The sequence below is a fragment of the Dreissena polymorpha genome, chromosome 9, assembly GCF_020536995.1.
Source record: "Dreissena polymorpha isolate Duluth1 chromosome 9, UMN_Dpol_1.0, whole genome shotgun sequence".
NCBI lineage: Eukaryota > Metazoa > Mollusca > Bivalvia > Myida > Dreissenidae > Dreissena > Dreissena polymorpha.
Genome location: NC_068363.1, coordinates 75,129,268 through 75,147,616, shown reverse-complemented (window position 1 = coordinate 75,147,616; position 18,349 = coordinate 75,129,268). Strand labels below are relative to the sequence as shown.

The window sequence follows — 18,349 nt, the reverse complement described above, 5'->3', positions numbered from 1 at the left end:
TTGTTTTCTCAGATAATATCGATCAGTTATTTTTTCGGATATAGCAATAATGCTCAACACCTAAAATGACCATTATAAGTTTAGAGTCGGCACCAAAACAACAACAACAACAACAACAACAACAAAATAAACGATACGAGAATGCATATGCGTTTTTGGGTGCTGGAATTAAATATTCAGCAAATGAAAAATACCTGCTATTTAATATCCATAAATCGGACACATTTACAGTCACATACAGGATGATTGCTGTTGTAAGTCAATTATGTGAATCAGGGTCGCGCAATACAGACTCTTGTGAATGCGGACATAGAACAAAACATGCTTTTGTGAATACGGACATAAAACAATACATACTTTTGTGAATACGGACATAAAGCAATACTTGAATTGGTGAATACGGACATAGAACAATACATACTTTTGTAAATACGGACCTAGAACAATACATGCCTTTGTGAATGCGGACATAGAACAATACATGCCTTTGTGAATACGGATATAGAACAATACATGCCTTTGTGAATGCGGACATAGAACAATACATGCATTGGTGAATACAGACATAGAACAATACATACTTTTGTGAATACGGACATAGGGCAATACATGCATTGGTGAATACGGACATAGAACAATACATACTTTTGTGAATGCGGACATAGAATAATACATGCATTGGTGAATACGGACATAGAACAATACATACTTTTGTGAATACGGACATAGAGCAATACATTCATTGGTGAATACAGACAGAACAATACATGTATTGGTGAACACGGACATAGAACAATACATGCATTGGTGAATACGGACATAGAACAATACATACTTTTGTGAATGCGGACATAGAACAATACTTGCATTGGTGAATACGGACATAGAACAATACATACTTTTGTGAATACGGACATAGAGCAATACATGCATTGGTGAATACAGACATAGAACAATACATGTATTGGTGAACACGGACATATAACAATACATGCATTGGTGAAAACGCACATAGAACAATACATATTTTTGTGGATACGTCCATAGAGCAATACATGCCTTTGTGAATATGGACGTAGAACAATAAATGCCTTTGAGAATACGGACTAGAACAATACATGCCTTTGTGAATGCGACATAGAACAATACATGCCTTTGTGAATTACGGACCCACAACAATACAAGCCTTTCTGAATAGGTACCTAGAAACAAAACAGTCCTTAATGAATATGGACCCACAATATTACATGCCTTTGTGAATTACGGACCCACAACAATACATGCATTTGTGAATTACGGACCCACAACAATACAAGCCTTTGTGAATACGGACCTAGAACAATATAAGCCTTTCTGAATATGGACCTAGAACAAAACAGTCCTTAATGAATATGGACCCACAACATTACATGCCTTTGTGAATTACGGACCCACAACAATACATGCATTTGTGAATTACGGACCAACAACAATACATGCCTTTGTGAATACGACCTAGAACAATACATGCGTTTGTGATAACGGACCTAGAACAATCCATGCCTTTGTGACTACGGATATAGAACAATACATGCTGTTGTGAATACGGACATAGAACAATACATGCTTTTGTGAAAACGGACATAGAACAATACATGCCGATGTGAATACGAACATAGAACAATACATGCCTTTGAGAATACGGACCAAAACCAATACATGTGATGTTAAATAAGACGTATGCCTTTAATTTATGACTAAGTCGGCTGAAGCGAAATCGGTTTGAATCTCGTGATATAGGGGAATTCCACTACAACCCGATTCCCCACGATTTGTCCCGATTTCCAATAGTTTGATGTCGGGGACATTCGTAGCTCAATCGGCGAAGGTCCTAACTCATTCGTAGCTAGGCGTTGGCCGGTCGTAAGTAATTCCTGCAACTCGTGAGCTCCCAAAAATCGTAACCAGATTTTAAACGTGTTTAAAATTTGGCCAGGACCTCCAAGACTGAATTTGATCGCAGTTGACTCGTAACAGCGTCGTAATAGAATCGTAGGTAATTCGTGACTCAATCGGGAAATCGGTGATCACGTGCTCTGTCTACGAATCAGCTACGACTTTGTCAAAACTCTCACGAGTTCACCCCGAGTGATTTGCGAGCCCGCTAAGATTCTTTCGATTTAGATCAACACTCTCACGAGTTCACCCCGAGTGAGTTGCGAGCCCGCTAAGATTCTCGCGATTTAGATCAATATCAATAGATATTGGCGCCTAATTTATGGGTGCGTTCGTTCGGTGAGGTCCTAGCTTAGTCGTAACCGATCTGCATCGTTCGAAGTACAGTCGCAGTAGCTTCTTACACATCGTAGTGAAGTCGTGACCCTATTCGCAAGACTTCAACCGAACCCCACGATTCGTCGTAACTCAATCGTACCAGTGTCGTAACTGAATCGTAGACTATAGCGAGTCTTCCCGATTCAATAAATGTGATAAATCGTAGCGAATCGTGGGCTTGTTTTCGTAGTTGAATAGGGCCAATAGCCATAATCTGGTTAGAACATATTAAGATAATGTGAACATGAAGATGGACAATTATCAAAAATTTCTGAAATTCAATGCATATGGTATGCCATTCCTGCCATGTATATTTGTTAATTTTAGAGGCGTCAAAACGAGTACAAACAATAATGACACCTACCTGATGTAAATATACGTGTCGCGATGTCGTGCTTTAACATTGTTCGCGAAATGTGCCAACAAGACAAAATGAAAAGACATTGCTTGCTGTCGTTCTGGCGTATTAGAGGATTACAGATCACCAACACCCCAAATTGCGCTAGAGCGAGAGATGGGTGCCTTGTTGTCGTACTGGAGGATACGTTATTGTCCTACCGACACATTTTGTGTATTCATGGTCTGTCGGCTTGATTGGTCACCTAAACTGACCCAAACGATATCGCGAGATGATCCACCACAAATAAATGTTCTCGATACGTTAATTCGTTAAGGCCCAGTCTCACTATGATGGCGGTGGAGCCCCGGTTCGTGATCCGGGATCTACCGGGATGAACCGGGGCTCTACCGAGATGAACCGGGATGAACCGGGGCTCCACCGGGGTTGACCGGGATGAACCGGGGACTACCGTGGACAACCGGGGCTCCACTAGAGAGTATTAAAATGTTTTACACCTCAGGGATGAACCGGGAGTCACCGGGAAGGACCGGCAACGACCGGCGCGGCACCGGGAACAACCGGGACGGCACAAAGAACAACCTGGACGGAACCGTAGCTCCACAGGGGCCCATACAGACCCCAGCATAGCTACGGCAACGCTCCGGTTGTCGCCGGTGGTTCCCCGGTGTAGCCCCGATTAATGCCGGCAATGTTCCGGTATAGCTACGGTACATCGGTTAACTGGCGCTCTGGCGGGACGCCACCGGCTTTCACCGGGGCGCCGCCTGGGCATTACCAGCGACGATTGGGGTTAAACTGGGGCGTTGCCGTAGCTCTGCCGGGGTCTTATGCCGGTATAGCCCCGGTGACTGCCGGTGGAGTTACGGTATACCGGGGCTCTGCCGGGACGCTGCCGGCTTTCACCGGGGCTCCACCTTGGCATTACCGGCGACAACCGTGGCTCTGCCGGGGCTTCACTGGGATAAACCGAAGCTATTCCGGGTTTGACCGGGACTCTGTGGTGTTGACCGGCTTCAACCGGGCGGCACCGGGAAACAGTGTGACCGCGTTAAAAAAAATTCTACGCATCATCCCGGTTCTCGCCGGTTGACCGGCGTTAGCAAACCGGGATGGATTGGGGCTTTACCGGCAAAAGTGAGACTTGGGATAAACCTTGAGGTTTTTATAAAATTAACAGGTTATTCATATACAAAATGTATGTGAACCTAGATATTTTTTATATAAATTTATACATACGGCAGATGAAAGAAGACACGGAAGGAAACAGGTAGGGTAGGGTTCAGAAACGCTTATAAAGCTTATGTTAGATGATAAGAATTAAGATGACAAAGTACCTAATGATCCCGTTTTTAAATATTTAAATAATTTAAATGTAATTTGCAGTATAGAGCTAGAAATAAAACTTAGAGTAATTGCTATTAATCATTGTTTATTTGGATAGCGTAATAACTTATTTTCATTTGAAACGGTGCTACCTGATTGAAATATCACATGCTGTTTATCGTATGAGGAAATATCTCACCTCCTACAAAAATGACCTAATCAGATTGGCTTAGAGCGGTCACGTGACCATGGTGTATTTACCATACACCCCGAGTAATGTCCATACACCCCGAGTAATCGAGTTGTCGGTTGAGATATAACCGTTACACAGCTAGTAACTGATGTGATATACACCCTCAGTACTTTCATACTATACTCGAGCTTCGCTCTTGTATGGTATGAAATTATTGAGGGGGTATATCAGATACACCATCAGTTACTAACAGTGTAACTAATGATATTTCTCATAAGTCTTACATTAATAAAAATATATATGTCTTATTTATTAAATTTATAAAAAAAAATATTTTCAGAATCAACGAGAAAGAAAAATGGGTAAGCATGTAAAACCAATAACAAGATCATGCAAAACGTTGATTATTAAAACACGACCCGTAGAATACTATAATACATGCATTTTCTTTAAATTATCGACGTTCCGCAAAATTATTTTAAGGTCAATCCAAATGAATTATCTTGATCTAACATTCAATGAAAATGTTAATACAACATTTACTATTACTTATTCCTTAAACTGATGCATACTGTCTTATGTCTGACCATGGTTTTTGAAGTCTAAACATTCGTGCTAAACGCTTAAGAAGGGGTTATGTTCATATGGGTAATACACGGTATTAAACTTGAATACAGAGGACCATTTTATAACTTTGTTTTCTTACTTTTTTAGTTCTTTTGCATCACCCCACTTATGTGGAATCGGCCCATAAAATCCTGGAGTCCCTAGAACTCAAAAAGGCCGACGGTGCATTTGGGATTGGGGTGTACCTGACCAAAATGGGCCCCGATTCATCATTAAAAAAGGTATCGTATTATAATAGACTATGCGCTTTTAACTTTAATATTCATTATTATTTACTAAATAAAAATCGTTAAAAAATAACATCGTTAAAAACAAATAACGTATAAGGTATATTTTAGTTATTTAGTTACCGAGTCAGAATTAAAAATATTTAACATTATCTTTATAATAAGTAAAATATTAAATATAATTTTGTATACGGAATAATTAGACGACTGAAATCAAAATGTCAGATCTCCGAAAAAATAACGACCTATTTTCTTTAACATAATATGTGTACTTCTTTTAGCTTATTGTGAATAACTACGATGACGACATATTAAAAGCTCAGATGAAGAAACTTATTAAAGAAAGAAGAAGCAAAGCAGAAGTGTGTTTTGGATTATACATTCCGGACGATGTTTTTGTGAGTCCAAAGGAAGAGATGTGTACATATAACCTTATCAGATATGGCCGACGTAGACTTGTTCTAACGACAATTATGCAATTCCTTTTTAAATCTTGACAGATGGTGTACATTGTGTACCCTGCTGATTCGACCTTTTCTTAAGAAATAAAATGCATCTCATATATGAATAAAGAGCAAAATGCCTATGCAATACAAGACAACAAACACTACACAACATTATACACAACATGATAGCAGCTATTGAATAGCGCCATGAATGAAAAGAATACTTACACTTCAGACATATTTTCCGGATAACATTTGTGTTACCTTAAGCTAGTTTTATATAAAGAAAAAATGCTTATGTTTGTGTTATGGACAAGTAAAGCCAGGTTTCAATTGTATTAATTAGAAATGCTATCAATGTACAAAATATATTACATTCAATAAATGATTGAATTTAGCTTCCTTAAAGATACTATCATATTTAGTCAAAATGGAATGATTTAATGCAATTTTAATTAAAGATATCTGTCAAACGTCCATTTTGTTAACATCAAAATTATATTAAGGCTGAACGTGTTTCTGCTGAACGTGTTTCTTTATGTAACAATTTTTAAAGATCGGATATCGCAAGCGTAATAATGAAGATATGTTTCGTTACACACTTGTGCGTTCGTGGTTAAGAATGTCGGGTAAAATGTTTATTAATAGTTCACATCGCATAATACAATCGTCACGATGACGTTAATCGGCCATGTCATGCCGGACTATTAAGCCTTTATTAGTTGCGTTTGCTGAAGGTGTACGAACGCACTGCAGTATTTTGTTATCCAGTTCAAATGTTATAAATCTAAACATACGTGTCATAATCATTTTTTTATCGTGCATGAGTAAATAATAAAGTCGCGATACTAGATATTTTAATAACAGCAATGCAATATAGGGCAATCTATGAGGCGGACGAGTTACACAACGTTTTTTTTAAATAGACAATTTATTATGTTACATAATATTATATATCGCAAATCTAGGGAAGATGTTGTTATTATCCTGAAACAACCGGGAAACTAGTGTTTTCTTATGCAATGGATAGGTTTAAGTTGCTAAATTGAAAATGTATGTTTTCTATGCTTGACTTAACAAAACCTAATGAGGAATGTTAACTTGTTACACTTTTGATATGTACTCAATAAGGATATCTTGCCAATGTAATAGTTTACCAAATCTTTATCTCAAGTTATACTCGAAATAATTTGTAATGTCACTGCGTCGATCGTACTTACTTGGCCTCGGAACAAGTCGAGATAAACTTGTGGAAGTGGCTCATGTGATATGTGTGGTAAATGCGTTATCAGTCAGTAAAAACCGGCTTACAAACGACGTAACTAAATCGAGTAGACCGTATGGGTTATCCAGGCGCCTTTAGTAGTAGTTCAGCCCGGATGCGTGTTTGTGTGTATTTTGAAGTTAATGAGGTTCTTAGGCTGCATTATGTGAGGACCCAGAATGTGTCCCAGCACTCTTAACTAATTAACTATTTGACTCACGAAAGTTGGGACGAATTTACAAGTAAAGCTTCAATTTTCAGCCATTTGTTTTTTTACCGAAATATATTTTTAATTTGGGTGTGGTCTTTTGTTGTGGTGGGGGGTGGGGCGGAGTACACGGATGAAAACCCGCCTGTCCGGTATGGTGGCCACCAACCAAAATCACGTGCAACGGGAATGGAGATTTAACGCGTACCAACCAATGCGCTAAATTGACATTACAGTTTAGACCGTGTTTTGCTTATGCACTGTAAATATTGGACTCGTTGGCTAAATAAATATCTTTCTTACAGTTGTACTTGACATCTGTATATTCGTGATGTATTTTGCATGAAGAGCACATATTACTAAAACTAGAAGTTTTTCGTTTTAATAACAACACCTTAAATACTATGGCTTTGTTATTGGGATTGTTATTGCGAAATGGTATAGTGTTTGGCATGGGAATGTTGAACGAATAACACATAATTTTGGACCACAACCACAAACTGCATGGATGAAATGCACAAGGAACAAGTACGCCATGCGTGTGTTTTTCCGATTTTATGAGGTCCTTCCGGGCCTTAGGCTGCATTATGTGAGGACCCAGCACTTCTAACTTATTTGCTCACAAGACTCAGAAAAATGTGGTCGAATTTCAAATAAGAGCTGTTAAGTTGTTACCGAAAGATTTTCAACTGTGATCTTGTGTATTAACTCATTTATATACATATAAATTCAGAGAGGAATTTTATTTCCGCGGCAACATCCGTGCGGTTATTCTACGGGTACTAAGGCTGATTGTTTATTGGTAGTCAATGCTTGTATTTAAGACGTATTGTGTGCGCATTGGCTTCTGATTAAATCAACATTTTTGTCAGTAGAAAATTGATATAAAATAAATGTAATAACATAATTAAAAATAAAAAAAAACTTATTAACTAATTGATATTTTTTTGGTTGGTTAAATACCTTAAGTTAAAATGATGCCGCGTGAGATTCCAAACTTCAGAGGAAACTGAATAAATTGTAAATACATCCAATTGGGCTAATTGGGTACGACATTGTCCGCCAAGACTTGATTTTCGTTTCGAAGATACTTTTTTGCAAGGAGGTTTTAATACAAGCGGAAAGTGTCTTCCCTAATTAGCCCTTGAGGACTGCACAGGCTAATCTGCGACGAGACTTAACGTTTATGCGTTAAGCTCGTTTTTTTAGAGCGTGGCTTCTTTGAAATTATGATTTCCAGGATTAATTCTTGGTACCGTCGTCATCATCATCTGCATCATCGCTTGCTGCTAATGTCGTCGTCGACGGAAGCGTAACGCCGACAGCGTGAAACATTTTTGAGTAACGAAAACACGGTAAGTGTGATGCTTGATGAATAGGCGTTGATCAATTGTTCTCACTAACCCGATCGACAGTAGTTTTGTAGGTCGACCATACAATTATATATATATTTTTGGTATTTCAAGTTCAGTTGTGTTTTTGTTTTTCTTTTAATTTGCTACGTTCTATTATATTTGCAAACTGTGCTTTAACATATAAGGGAAAATAAGTTACAAAGAGATTTCTGTCATTGCAGATACCTGATATAAAGTGGGAAAGAATAAACAAAAGTTTATAAAAAATGTTTGACCGACCTACCTGGTATATTTTTGAATCTTTTACTGGACAAAAACTGATTTACTTTAGGAATATAAACTACTGTAAACGTGCTATCCATCTAACTCTCTATATGATTTAATGTTCAGTTAAGAAACGTTTTTTTTTCGTTTCTTATTTCAAATGCATTAACATATTTCCGGACGCTTACACGAACCGTTTTAATAATTTGATAGACGTGTATAATGTCTATATATATACGTGCGTACTGGCTTTACACGTTTATCTTATACGTTTTGCTGCAAAATCGTACGAAGTTAAAGATAATTTATGCAATGCAAACGAATTCAGACTGAAAGTCAACATCATGTTTTCAAAAAACATTTATTTTGCTTCAGCAAGAACTGGAAGTAGTGCCGGTACCAGAAAACATTTGCTCCGACGGTCATATCGTGAAGCAACCCCTGCCCAGTCCTCCGATCCAAACAATCATACAGCCTCTACAAGTACATCCGGGGTATTATCACGGATGTACTTGTAGCTGTCAGAAAGATCATAAATATGTTTCATCGATGAAACACAATCAGCTCTATTTCTTACATTTTTAATAATAATTAATACAATTAGTTGTTCTCTTCTTACCAAACTAGAGAATTGAAATTCGACATTTCATTCGTACGTTTTAATCATCAAAAAAACTTACCCTCGTAAGTCGTGTAAATTAGAAACAAAAACATTTTAAACGTAACGCTGTGACTATAATTGCATTTCTATAACACGTATTGTATAATAATGATCATGTCAAACATAATTTGCATGTTTCATTAGTTTCGTTTGAACAAACAAAAGACTAAAAACATCTCAACAACACAGTTCGTAAGTATGTTGTCTTTAATGTATTGTTGATTAAAAATGTGTTAAAAATGTTCAGTTGGACTATAGCTTATCTTAAAATATTTTGAATAGTTTAGGCATCATTTTGTTTAAACACATACTATCTGCCACAAAGACTCCAAAGTAACAAGCACTTCTTTAAAAGTTCAAAATACGAAACTATGTTCTTAAAAATATTGCCAAATGCTAAAATTTATTTGTTATTTTAATAATATGTATTTTATACATTTTTAATACCATCGTCGAAATTCATCATCATAAAACACAATGAAAGTTAAATAAATATTCAAATACGGATCTGCCCAAGCTGTCTTTGTTAAACTTAAAACGTCAAAAAATACTTGAACTATACATTAATTAATAATAAATTACAAAATTCACGAATATCGAAATAAATATTATCAAAAACACTTGCAATTTACTTTAATTTTAGAAAAACTGACAGCTTTTAAAATATGCAATTGAATACATAACCTGATTGATTTATTTAAAAATGGAAAAAGGTAATCATTGTAATCACTGTGGGGTGGATGTGATCTTAACAAACGTTTGAAATTCATTTTCCTGTTCAAATTGTCTCAGACACACGTACATTGACACTATGCTTTTAAAAAACCTAAGAGCTAAAAGCAGATGATTGATGAATGGTACTTATTAAAACGTATACAATCAGCTTACATGTTGACAAATAATACGGAATATTTTGCGTTTATATATTTAACATTTACAATAAACTCAGAGTTGAAAATGTGTCCCCAATAATCACAAACACATGCATAATCAACTGTGAACATTTAAGCATGATTAAAACCATTGGAATCGACTTAAATTGTCGCACTACAACATACAGTATACTTGAATGCAGATGCAATTATTTTAAGCAGTTTGTCAGCAGAACAAAAAGTATAAATATAAAATATTGAAAGTGAAAGAATCTAAAGGTTCGGCATCATGTTGGCACATCTTGACACATTTTATATTATAAGACGATTAAACATTTATACTAGACGTCAAATGATGATTGATGAAATAACATTATTTTAAACGTTAATGCAATGCATTATTACACGTAAGTTACACGAATGTGATCACGATTATTGCACGACATTTTACACATAAAACAAATTGTCAACTGTTAAGGTTTTTCTTTTCCAACACATTTATATATAGAATATTATAGAGCACCTGTTTATACATCGACAGGAAGCATAACATAAAACCTTTCGCTTAGTATTTCTTTTACGAAGTTTTATCAAATGAGTGCAATAAAACATGTTTATACAACATAATTTACATGTACATATTTTGACTTTAATTTTTGTTTATAGAGCGACGACATTTACAAATTAATTATCGATTGACATGAAAATTAGAGTAATAATTCAAACATTTGCTCACATCATTAGTATATCATTTTATTCGTGTTTTAGAGTGTATTGAAACCGCATAATTATCTGGAACAGTTTTTGAATGTTGTCATATAATTGGCCCTCAATCTTCCTATAAACATAAGCACATTAAGAACATTCAAAAGCCTATCGTGTGTTTGGCAAGAACATTAAATACTGATAATAATTGGACTTATTGCATGAACATATTCAAGTACATTAATACTTATTTATTTGCACATCATATTCTATAAATAATTTTGCAATTACACATTTAAGATAGTAGTAAAACACAGCCAGTTGAAAATAAAACGACTCGGGTATGCAGCATTTTTATACAAATAATACTATGAATATCGACGTGTATGCATATGTTTAAACAAATACAGCTGTACAAAACAGATGTCAAATATGTCTAGGTCTAGGAACATGGTTAACATGTATTTCGTTTTCCTACAGCTGTGTAACATTGCTTATCAACATACACTACACATGCACATTAATAAACATTTATTCTACAAACTGTATAGCTACTCACACATTCAAAAAACGTATATCGAGTAAAGAATAGCATTTTTTTATTTTATGTAATAAAAACAATTTATCGTTTCATAAACAGACAGAAAATAAAAATATGTATTATAAAACGTATCGTGTTACATTTAAAAGTTTGGTGTACTACTGCTGTAAATGTCTGAAATTTAAATAAAAACTACATTATATTATACACTAGTAGATAAAGGAGGATTAAACAGGAAAAACCTTTTGAGAGATTTCAGTTGCTTCGACGCAATACGAGGAAATTAAAGAAGTTGTTTTTGTTCTTTTTAAGAAAAAATATAAAAAATCAGATATGTGCGATCATTTCAAAAGATATATGAAGCTTAATTAAGTACAAGCTAAAATACAATACAGTATGTTTTGCAAGATAACAACAACTAGTATATTATAGTAACACACAAGGTGCCGGCGGAAAAAGGAACCATCAACCAAAATTAAATCGAATCGGACGTGTTATTAATCATTTATATATTAGTGTTTACATTGTCTGTCATATGTTCATGGGAATTAAAATTTAAATAACATGCATGATATTTAAGAGGAGAATTCCCGTTATTTAGATCAGCTTAACATTTCAGTTTAGAGGGTCGTGTATTACTAGAACTAACACTTGTTACGATTAATGGTGCAACTGTGATCTAACCCTTGTTCGTTCAGGTAACACAATATCCTTAAACTTCAATTACACATTACACAATTGTACTTTACATTAAAATGCTTTAAATGGTATATATTAATTTATATAATTGCATATTGTAAAGAATTGTAAATGTATGCAATTGGGGATTTATTTACACCAATACAATATTGGTCCATTATGTACAGAACACAAACATTTTACGACAAACAAAATTCTTTCACTTGGATAAACCTCTGCCAGTGATAAAGTATAGTTAATACATACACTTTTATTTACAAATACTGTAAACACACTAGCGAACGTTGATATCGATGAAATGAAACAATCAATTAATTTCCTTAAAAGTACGACATTTGATCAGGAAACGAAACTTTTTCTGTTATACATCAGTTTCAAAAAGGATACAAAGGATATATATATATATATATATATATATATATATATATATATATATATATATATATATATATATATATTAAGAAGTACATGCAAATAATGTAAAATTAGATAAATGGTCAGGTCGTGTAGATAAATACTTAAAGGGGCCTTTTCACGTTTGGGTAAATTGACAAAATTTCAAAAAGTTGTTTCAGATTCGCAAATTTTCGTTTTAGATATGATATATGTGAGGAAACAGTATTACTGAACATTTACCATGCTCTAAAATAGCCATTATATGCATCTTTTGACGATTTAAAAACCCGAAAATTATAAAGCGTTGCAACACGAAACGAATTAATAATTTGGAGAGATCTGTTGTTGTTATATTTTGAAAAACTACGAGGATTGATTAGATAAAGTATAAAATACGTCTGGTATTGTATCAAGAAGGATGGTCGAGTGGTATAAGTGGTAGCCTTTTAACTCCAGGACTCCAGGGGTCAGTGGTTCGAGTCCTGCTGAGGATTACCTTTTCTTATTTTTTAAATTTTATTCTTAATTTTTTACTGGAGCTTTTTTAGATCCAATGTTTACATTTATCAATATAAATCATTTAATGACAAACTTCAAAACACGCCAAAATCTGTGAAAAAGGCCCCTTATATTAACAACTGATTTAAAATAAAAGCATCCGACCATTTGAAAGGTACACAAACATAACTACCTGTGCAAAAACCTCAATATTTAAATAAAACTGTTAGTTCTACTTTACATTTTACTTATCTTTGCCCTTCTTGTGTATAAAACAAGATCAATATGGTTTAGATTGTGACACGCAGACAAGTCAAGTCCGTCATATTTGCAGAATAATTCAATGTACTCCAGGTTACGCAGATCACGCAGTGAGTTTGGTGTCAATGCCACATGTTCATCTAGATCAATATGCTTTATGTTTCGACACGAAGACAAGTCAAGTCCGTCATATTTGCAGTACAATGAAATGAATTCTAGGTTTAGCAGATCACGCAGTGAATTTGGTGTCATTGTCACATGTTCAGCTAGAGCAATGTGCATTAGATTGTGACACGCAGACAAGTCAAGTCCGTCATATTTGCAGTACAATGAAATGTACTCCAGGTTATGCAGATCAGGCAGTGAGTTTGGTGTCAATGTAACATGTTCATCTAGATCAATATGCTTTATGTTTCGACACGAAGACAAGTCAAGTCCGTCATATTTGCAGTACAATGAAATGTACTCCAGGTTATGCAGATCAGGCAGTGAGTTTGGTGTCAATGTAACATGTTCATCTAGATCAATATGCTTTATGTTTCGACACGAAGACAAGTCAAGTCCGTCATATTTGCAGTACAATTTAATGAACTCTAGGTTATGCAGATCACGCAGTGAGTTTGGTGTCAATGTTAACTGCTCACGTAAATCAATATGCTTTATATTGTGACACGAGGACAAGTCAAGTCCGTCATATTTGCAATCTAATGTAATGAAATGTAGGTTATAAAGATCATGCAGTGAGTTTGTTATCAATGTCACTTGTTTTACTAGAAACATCTCCTTCAGCTTGTGACACGAAGATAAGTCAAGTGCGTCATATTTGCAACATAATGTAATGAACTCTAGGTTAAAAAAACCATGCAGTGAGTTTGGTATCAATGTCACCTGGACACGTAAGTCAATGTGCTTAAGATTGTGACACGCAGTCAAGTCAAGTCCGTCATATTTGCAGAATAATTCAATGTACTCCAGGTTACGCAGATCACGCAGTGAGTTTGGTGTCAATGTCACATGTTCATCTAGATCAATATGCTTTATGTTTCGACACGAAGACAAGTCAAGTCCGTCATATTTGCAGTTCAATAAAATGAATTCTAGGTTTAGCAGATCACGCAGTGAGTTTGGTGTCATTGTCACATGTTCAGCTAGAGCAATGTGCTTTAGATTGTGACACGAAGACAAGTCAAGTCCGTCATATTTGCAGTACAATGAAATGTACTCCAGATTATGCAGATCAGGCAGTGAGTTTGGTGTCAATGTATATGTTCATCTAGATCAATATCCTTTATGTTTCGACACGAAGACAAGTCAAGTCCGTCATATTTGCAGTACAATGTAATGAACTCTAGGTTATGCAGATCACGCAGTGAGTTTGGTTTCAATGTTACCTGCTCACGTAAATCAATATGCTTTATATTGTGACACGAGGACAAGTCAAGTCCGTCATATTTGCAATCTAATGTAATGAAATGTAGGTTATAAAGATCATGCAGTGAGTTTGTTATCAATGTCACTTTTTTTACTAGAAACATCTCCTTCAGCTTGTGACACGAAGATAAGTCAAGTGCGTCATATTTGCAACATAATGTAATGAACTCTAGGTTAAAAAAACCATGCAGTGAGTTTGATATCAATGTCACCTGGACACGTAAGTCAATGTGCTTGAGATTGTGACACGCAGTCAAGTCAAGTCCGTCATATTTGCAGAATAATTCAATGTACTCCAGGTTACGCAGATCACGCAGTGAGTTTGGTGTCAATGTCACATGTTCATCTAGATCAATATGCTTTATGTTTCGACACGAAGACAAGTCAAGTCCGTCATATTTGCAGTACAATGAAATGTACTCCAGGTTATGCAGATCAGGCAGTGAGATTGGTGTCAATGTAACATGTTCATCTAGATCAATATGCTTTATGTTTCGACACGAAGACAAGTCAAGTCCGTCATATTTGCAGTACAATGAAATGTACTCCAGGTTATGCAGATCAGGCAGTGAGTTTGGTGTCAATGTAACATGTTTAAACAGATTAATATGCTTAAGATTGGGACACGAAGACAAGTCAAGTCTGTCATATTTGCAGTACAATGAAATGTACTCCAGGTTATGCAGATCAGGCAGTGAGTTTGGTGTCAATGTAACATGTTTAAACAGATTAATATGCTTAAGATTGGGACACGAAGACAAGTCAAGTCTGTCATATTTGCAGTACAATGTAATGAACTCTAGGTTATGCAGATTTAGCAGTGAGTTTGGTGTCAATGTTACCTGCTTACGCAAATCAATATGCTTTATATTGTGACACGAGGACAAGTCAAGTCCGTCATATTTGCAATCTAATGCAATGAAATGTAGGTTATAAAGATCATGCAGTGAGTTTGTTATCAATGTCACTTGTTTTACTAGAAACATCTCCTTCAGCTTGTGACACGAAGATAAGTCAAGTGCGTCATATTTGCAACATGATGTAATTAACTCTAGGTTAAAAAAACCATGCAGTGAGTTTGGTATCAATGTCACCTGGACACGTAAGTCAATGTGCTTAAGATTGTGACACGCAGTCAAGTCAAGTCCGTCATATTTGCAGAATAATTCAATGTACTACAGGTTACGCAGATCACGCAGTGAGTATGGTGTCAATGTCACATGTTCATCTAGATCAATATGCTTTATGTTTCGACAAGTCAAGTCCGTCATATTTGCAGTTCAATAAAATGAATTCTAGGTTTAGCAGATCACGCAGTGAGTTTGGTGTCATTGTCACATGTTCAGCTAGAGCAATGTGCTTTAGATTGTGACACGCAGACAGGTCAAGTCCGTCATATTTGCATTTCAATGAAATGTACTCCAGGTTATGCAGATCAGGCAGTGAGTTTGGTGTCAATGTAACATGTTCATCTAGATCAATATGCTTTATGTTTCGACACGAAGACAAGTCAAGTCCGTCATATTTGCAGTACAATGTAATGAACTCTATGTTATGCAGATCACGCAGTGAGTTTGGTGTCAATGTTAACTGCTCACGTAAATCAATATGCTTTATATTGTGACACGAGGACAAGTCAAGTGCGTCATATTTGCAACATAATGTAATGAACTCTAGGTTAAAAAAACCATGCAGTGAGTTTGGTATCAATGTCACCTGGACACGTAAGTCAATGTGCTTAAGATTGTGACACGCAGTCAAGTCAAGTCCGTCATATTTGCAGAATAATTCAATGTACTCCAGGTTACGCAGATCACGCAGTGAGTTTGGTGTCAATGTCACATGTTCATCTAGATCAATATGCTTTATGTTTCGACACGAAGACAAGTCAAGTCCGTCATATTTGCAGTTCAATAAAATGAATTCTAGGTTTAGCAGATCACGCAGTGAGTTTGGTGTCATTGTCACATGTTCAGCTAGAGCAATGTGCTTTAGATTGGGACAAGAAGACAAGTCAAATCTGTCATATTTGCAGTACAATGTAATGAACTCTAGGTTATGCAGATCACGCAGTGAGTTTGGTGTCAATGTTACCTGCTCACGTAAATCAATATGCTTTATATTGTGACACGAGGACAAGTCAAGTCCGTCATATTTGCAGTTCAATAAAATGAATTCTAGGTTTAGCAGATCACGCAGTGAGTTTGGTGTCATTGTCACATGTTCAGCTAGAGCAATGTGCTTTAGATTGTGACACGCAGACAAGTCAAGTAAGTCATATTTGCATTTCAATAAAATGTACTCCAGGTTATGCAGATCAGGCAGTGAGTTTGGTGTCAGTGTAACATGTTTAAACAGATCAATATGCTTAAGATTGGGACAAGAAGACAAGTCAAGTCTGTCATATTTGCAGTACAATGTAATGAACTCTAGGTTATGCAGATCACGCAGTGAGTTTGGTGTCAATGTTACCTGCTCAAGTAAATAAATATGCTTTATATTGTGACACGAGGACAAGTCAAGTCCGTCATATTTGCAATATAATGCAATGTACTCCAGGTTATGCAGATCAGGCAGCGAGTTTGGTATCATTGTCACCTGTTCAACTAGAAACATGTGCCTCAGCTTATGACACGATGACAAGTCAAGCCTATCATATTTGCAGCCTAATGCAATGTGTTCCATGTTATGCAGACCATGCAGTGAGCTTGGTATCAATTTCACCAGTTCACCTAGACTAATGTGCTTTAGATTGTGACACGAAGACAAGTCAAGTCTGTCGTATTTGCAGCCAACAGAAATGTACTCAAGGTTATGAAGATCATGCAGAGAGTTTTGAATCAATGTCACCTGATCAGCTAGATCAACATGCTTTAAATTGTAATACAATGACAATTCAAGTCCGTCATATTGGCAGCTTAATTTAATGAATTCAAGGTTGTGAAGATCATTCAGTGAGTTTTGTATCAATGTCACTTGATCACGTAGACCAATGTGCTTTAGATTGTGACAAGAAGACAAGTCAAGTCCGTCATATTTGCAGCCTAATTCAATAAACTCCAGGTTATTAAGATCATACAGTGAGTTTGGTATTAATGTCACTTGTTCAACTAAATCAATGTGCTTCAGCTTGTTACACGATGAAAAGTCAAGCCCGTCGTATTTGCAGCGTAAAGAAATGTACTCCAGGTTATGCAGATCACGCAGTGAGTTTGATATCAATGTCACATCTTCAAGTAGAGCAATGTGCTTTAGATTGTGACACGAAGACAAATCAAGTCCGTCATATTTGCAGCTTAATGTTATGAGCTCTAGGTTATGCAGATCACGCCAGCGAGTTTGGCATCAATGTGACCTGTTCAACTAGATCAATATGCTTCAGATTGTGACACGAAGACAAGTCAAGTCCGTCATATTTACAGCCTAAAGTAATGAACTCCAGGTTATGCAGATCATGCAGTGAGTTTGGTATTAATGTCACCTGATTGTCAAGACTAATCTGTGTTAGGTTGTGGCACAAAGACAGGTCCAGTCCATCACATTCGCTGTTTAATGTGATACTCTTGAGTTCATGAAGATCATGTAATGTATAGGGTAACAAAGTAGTCTGTTTACTGAGAGTAATCCACTTTAAACGTTTGCAAGCAGATAGGTCTAGACCATCACATTTGCACCATAAGTGTAAACTTTCCAACACATGAAGA

At 36.0% G+C, this 18,349-nt stretch overlaps 2 protein-coding genes across 2 annotated transcripts in view; both read right to left on the bottom strand.

Annotated features, from left to right (window-relative positions):
- Positions 1–18,349, bottom strand: part of LOC127846175 (uncharacterized) — a 140,803-nt gene that overhangs the window by 96,648 nt on the left and 25,806 nt on the right. The gene's annotated exons all lie outside the window — the stretch shown is intronic.
- On the bottom strand, positions 12,514–16,231 carry LOC127844686 (uncharacterized). Its single transcript, XM_052375113.1, has 2 exons — positions 14,858–16,231; positions 12,514–14,102 (listed from the first exon to the last, which is right to left on the bottom strand). The coding sequence occupies exons 1-2, from the start codon at positions 15,629–15,631 to the stop codon at positions 13,191–13,193; spliced, it is 1,686 nt and encodes a 561-aa protein (XP_052231073.1). The 5' UTR covers positions 15,632–16,231; the 3' UTR covers positions 12,514–13,190.